The 5,213-nt window shown below is 46.6% G+C and overlaps 1 protein-coding gene across 1 annotated transcript in view; it reads right to left on the reverse strand.

Moving 5' to 3' along the window:
* Positions 1-1,917: 1,917 nt before the first annotated feature.
* The window catches only part of MB (myoglobin), a 13,544-nt gene continuing 10,248 nt past the window's right edge, over positions 1,918-5,213 (reverse strand). Inside the window, exon 3 of the mRNA XM_015410198.1 lies at positions 1,918-2,387. Coding sequence (XP_015265684.1) covers positions 2,241-2,387 — 147 coding nt within the window. The 3' untranslated portion in view covers positions 1,918-2,240. The remainder of the gene's footprint in view (positions 2,388-5,213) is intronic.

Raw genomic sequence — 5,213 nt, forward strand, 5'->3', positions numbered from 1 at the left:
AGGTCATCCAGCCAGGTGCAAGTGGAGGAGTGGGGAATCAAACCAAGTTCTCCCAGATTAGAGTCCGCGCACTTAACCACTACACCAAACTGGCTCTCAATGTTTGTTTTTTTAAGACAGCATGTACATGGGAGCCTGATTCCAAATAAGACTACAGCACAAGAGTGAGGCATTGAGCTGCCACCCACCCCTTCCATTTTCACAATTCAAAATAGCCCCAAGAAGTTGGTATCTGCCCCAGTGGGGCAAGCATACAAGTATTCACACAAATACCTGTACGTGGTCCCAGGGAGCCACAACGTGATTAGCCGGGGAGAACATTCAGGTATTGTCTGTTTGCTCCTCTTGAATGAATAGTGGTTCCCCACACAGCCATTTTGGATCAGGGAAAGGCCTATACCCTTCCTCGCTCCTTGCAGCATGATCTCAATCAGCTGATGGAGACGGCATGCTCATTCCCACTCTGTGTGTAGTACACCCCTGTTTTGACTGATACAGGCTGAGAGGAAAATATTGCATCAGTTTTACAACAACTTCATTGGTTGCCAGTTTGGTTCTAGGCCCAACTCAAACTGTCGATTTTTGTCTTCCAAGTCCTAAGCGTTCTGAGTCTCGGGCTTGGTTGTGTAGGCAAAGCTATCCAACAACTAATTTCCATATGTACCATTGGCTACTGCAAGCAGCCAATGTAGGGTTGCCAGCCTCCTGGTGGGGCCTGGAGATCTCCCACTTTACAAGTGATCTCCAGTTGACAGAGATCAGCTGCATTGGAGAAAATGGCTGCTTTGAAGGGTGGACTCTATGGCACTGGACCCTGCTGAGGCCCCTCTCCTCCCCAAACCCCACCCTCTCCTGGATCCACCCCCAAAGTCTCCAGGTATTTTCCAACCCAGACCTGGCAACCCTAAGCCTTTGCCCTCCGTAATATACAATGTTCTAATATATAGCCACTAGCCATATATAGCTGCAGTTTCATTTAAACTACCAAGAGCAACCAGAAGAGATACAGAATTTGGCTCATCACCAATTCTAGTCTCTCATCAAAAGCAAAAGTTCTCCCTTTCCACAGGGAACCATATTACATAGAGTACACAGTCTTCAGCTTTTTATTTAAGGCACTGCTGTTCCTTCAGCAACCCCAGGAAGGGTCAGGCTGCACAGAACAGAATACAATACTGGTTAAGGAGACATTTTCACAGAGCCGGTTTCATTGGCAAAGTGTACAAGCTTCTGAGATAAGCAAAGCTGATCCTCAGCCGGGATGAATTGATTTTCCTAACTGTCTCCGTTTTGGAGACACAATTGAAAATATTTTGGCCATCTTTGTTGGAAGTTTACAAGCCAAACCTAAGTCCCTTCCTCTGTTTTTCTCGCTTCTCCCCCAAGCTTGCCCTCAAATAAGAGCTAAACACACAGAGTGCAGAAATGGAGTTTAATTCAAAAACATACATCTTGCTGTCTAGATAAGAACCATGCGGCAGTCTCAGCTGATGGCCTGAATTACACAAGACGGAGAAGAGCTGCACTGAATACAGGTATGCCACATCCACATGTAGGGTTGCCAGCTCTGGGATGTGAAACACCAGGAGATTTGGGGGCAGAGCCTGGGGAGGGCGGGGCTTGGTGAGGGGAGAAACCAAATCAGTGTACAAAGCATAGTGTCCACCCTTCAAAGCAGCCATTTTCTTCAGGGGAACTGACCTTTTTAGTCTGGAGTAAATGATAATACTGGGAGATCTCCAGGCCCCATTTGGAGTTTGGCAACTCTATGTAAAGCATGGAGCCAAAGGGACACATGGGCAGGAGAGCACTGAATCCTCCCTCCACTCTGTGGAAGCTCATCTACCTTCACCTCTTGCATTTTTATCATAGCTGGACTCACTTCTGGTATTGGAGCTGTAATGTATCCAGTCCGGACATGCTTTGCTGAGACCTCAGAGGTGGGAAAGGGGAAATAGACAGAGTTAAAGCGGAATGTAGGTTCAGCACAGGCACAGAGACCTTGCCTGCAGATTCCTTTGGCCCTTTAAATCAGTCACAGATCCAGTCCTCATTTTTACACGATGTGGATCTGCTACCATCACATGTAGTCTGGGCCTTAGTTTGGGGTGGATTTTTCAACCCAGTGCCAAATTATTTCCCTGTGTAATGAAAGTAGAATGTTCTTCTCCTTGAGCAACACCTGTGCTGCTACATATGTCAACATGACTCTAAGGAGGTACTGCTCCTCTGTGTCCTCGCTAACCCTGGAACCCAAACTCCTTGTACTTGCTAGCCATGTCGTTCCGGAATATCTCCAAGGCCTTTCTCATTGCCACTTGGGAGTCGGCCCCAAAGTCCGCAGAGTATTTATCAGCAATGACGGCAACAATCACTTCAGAAATGAACTGCACAGAAAGAAGAAAAGGGTAATTATTCAATGCAGTATGAGTAATGTATATATATGGCATAGCTCAAGGCAGGTGAGGTGCTGTCAGGTCACTAAGAGGAAGGGGCCAGCTGTTAATCATAAATGTCTGCAATACTCGATAACACCTGAGGCCTGAGCACACATATTTGGAACAAAGGACTTGTTCCCCACACATGCATGTAGGTTGCCTGATTTCTCTACACTTTATAGCTAGTAGACTATATACATTGACTCCAGTGTGTTTCAGTGTGATGCTTGGCCACTGTCATGCCCAGCAATTTTGGAGTCTTCAGACTTGCCAAACTGGAGCATCTTCCAGAAAAGTTTGAGTCCAGTGGGACCTTTAAGACCAACGAAAGCTCACACCCTGAATAAAACTTGGTTGGTCTTAAAGGTGCCCCACGGGACTCAAACCTTGTTCTACTAATTGATTTATTGTATTGCACTTGACCACCAATGGTTATTGTTCGGATTCAACATAATATGCTTGTTAAAAGTTGTATATTCAAATCTTTTTATATCAATAAAATATATTGTAGAAAAACCTTGTTCTACTGCTTCAGACCCACACGGCTGCCCCCACCTGGATCTATTTTCAGGAAAGTTGCAATTCCTTTTTAATGGGGTTGACTTTTAGTGGCTGGGATTAAGTGAGTCTGAGGCGAGAGGGTGGTTTTCAATATATTTTATCTAGTCTAAGCTGGTTTTAATTGAGCGTTTTATGTGTACAGCCTTGTTCTTCTCCATAAGCTTGTAGGAGGGAAAGGAGCAACTAGAAATTTGACTAGAATAAATTCTTCTCCAAGAAAATTCTTCCTGAATGGGAATTCTAAAACTGGGTCTGTCTGGCACAACTGGAGACCTTTCAGTATTTCACAGATAAAAATGTCTGAAGGATGACACCATCCTCCTGGCAATGGTCACTGCTTCTAATTTCTCTCTCTCTCTCTCTCTCTCTCACACACACACACACACACACACACACAGCTGAAGTATCTGAAGTTATCAACTGTAGGTTACATTGACCGTTAACAGTTTACTTTTTAAAGAATGTGTTAATGGAATGTTTCCCAATAGATCTGATGATAGGCCTAGAATAGCTGCAACCCCAGACACATTCATTAACAATTATTCTCTGTTTAGGTGGGTATAGGGGAAATGATTAAGGGAAGTCTGGCACAAGCATTGTTTGTGCTTTTACATACACATGCATTAGAGTCAAGATGCATCCACCCACAGCCCAGAAATCTGAGGTTTAGTAGCAACCCAGTCTTTTTCCCAAAGGCAAGACTGGGACTGGGCTTTAGCAGGAACAGAACCAAAGCAAATCTGGCGTGGCTGCTGTGGGGATCTTTCCCAGTCCTGCCACCAATGTTCCCTCTAAGCTGAGTTAGTGTGAGCTAGCTCACAGTTTTTTAGCCTCCGGCTCACACGTTTTTATCTTAGTTCAGGGAGGAGGGCTCCAGAGCAAACTAATTGATGCAGTCGCCAAATGGGTCGCTCACAACTTTAATGCCAGTAGCTCGCAAAGTAGAATTTTTGCTCACAAGACTCCATACCTTAGCGGGAGCATTGCCTGCCACCCTAGCTCCATTTCCCCTGCCCTAGCCCCCAGTGGCTACCATTCCTCTCCCACACACACACACAAACACCAGAAGCATTTTTAGAAATGAGCTATTACTAGATCAGGAGGGAAGGCAATCAGGGCTATTTTTGGGCAGGAACGCACAGGAACGGAGTTCCGGCTGGCTCCCAAGTTGGCCACACCCAGCAGGAACTCATTAGCATAATAGGCCACACTCAACAGCAGAAGCTCATTAGGATTGGTTACAATTAGGGGTATGTGGCCTAACATGCAAAAAGCCCTGGGTTTTGACAACAATCAAGGTAAAGGGAATAAGAAGCAAAAGGTGGGTGTGGCTGGATGACCACACTTCTGGTAACATGGGGTGTGGCCTAATATGCGAATGAGCTGTGCTGTCGGGGTGTGGCCTAATATGCTAATGAGTTCCTGCTGTTGGGTATGGCCTATTATGCTAATGAGTTCCTGCTGGGCTTTTTCTACAAAAAAAGCCCTGGAAGGCATCATGATATAGCCCAATCTCGCCAGATCTTGGAAGTTAACCAGGGAGACTACCAGAAAAGACTCTGAAGAGGAAGGCAATGGCAAACCACCCCTGCTTCTCATTTGCTTAGAAAGCCTCTTGCTGGTGTCGCCATAAGTCAGCTGCGACTTGAGGGCACTATACACGCACACCCCTTGCTAGATCACTATAGCATTATAATATTACAACTAGCAGTAAAGCCCGTTGTGAAAACAATACAACGAGATCTAGAAAGAGGCTCTGGGCGAGTGCTCTGGCTGTGGGCAAACAGTGTCAATTTGCTGTGGTGACCTAAGCAGGGTATAATGACATAGTCCACCGTTTTCTCCGCAGGAGTTAGATGTCATAGTTTTCTTTTTTTTGAAATGTTTCATGATTCCAATAAAAAAATTTAAACATTAAATCGGATCATGCATACACCTCCCACCTCCGATCGCCGCCTGGAGTGGGTTGGGGGTGGGGAAAGCCTGGAGTGGGTTGGGGGGGAAGCCTGGAGTGGGTTGGGGGCGGGAAGCCGACAGTGGGTTGGTGGGGAAGCCTGGAGTGGGTTGGTGGGGAAGCCTGGAGGGGGTTGGGGGGAGGAAGCCTGGGAGATCGCCGCCTGGAGTGGGTTGGGGGTGGGGAAAGCCTGGAGTGGGTGGGGGGGGATAGGCTGGAGTGGGTTGGGGGCGGGAAGCCGACAGTGGGTTGGTGGGGAA

Source organism: Gekko japonicus, unplaced genomic scaffold, assembly GCF_001447785.1.
Source record: "Gekko japonicus isolate JY-2015 unplaced genomic scaffold, Gekko_japonicus_V1.1 scaffold933, whole genome shotgun sequence".
NCBI classification, from domain to species: Eukaryota; Metazoa; Chordata; class Lepidosauria; order Squamata; family Gekkonidae; genus Gekko; species Gekko japonicus.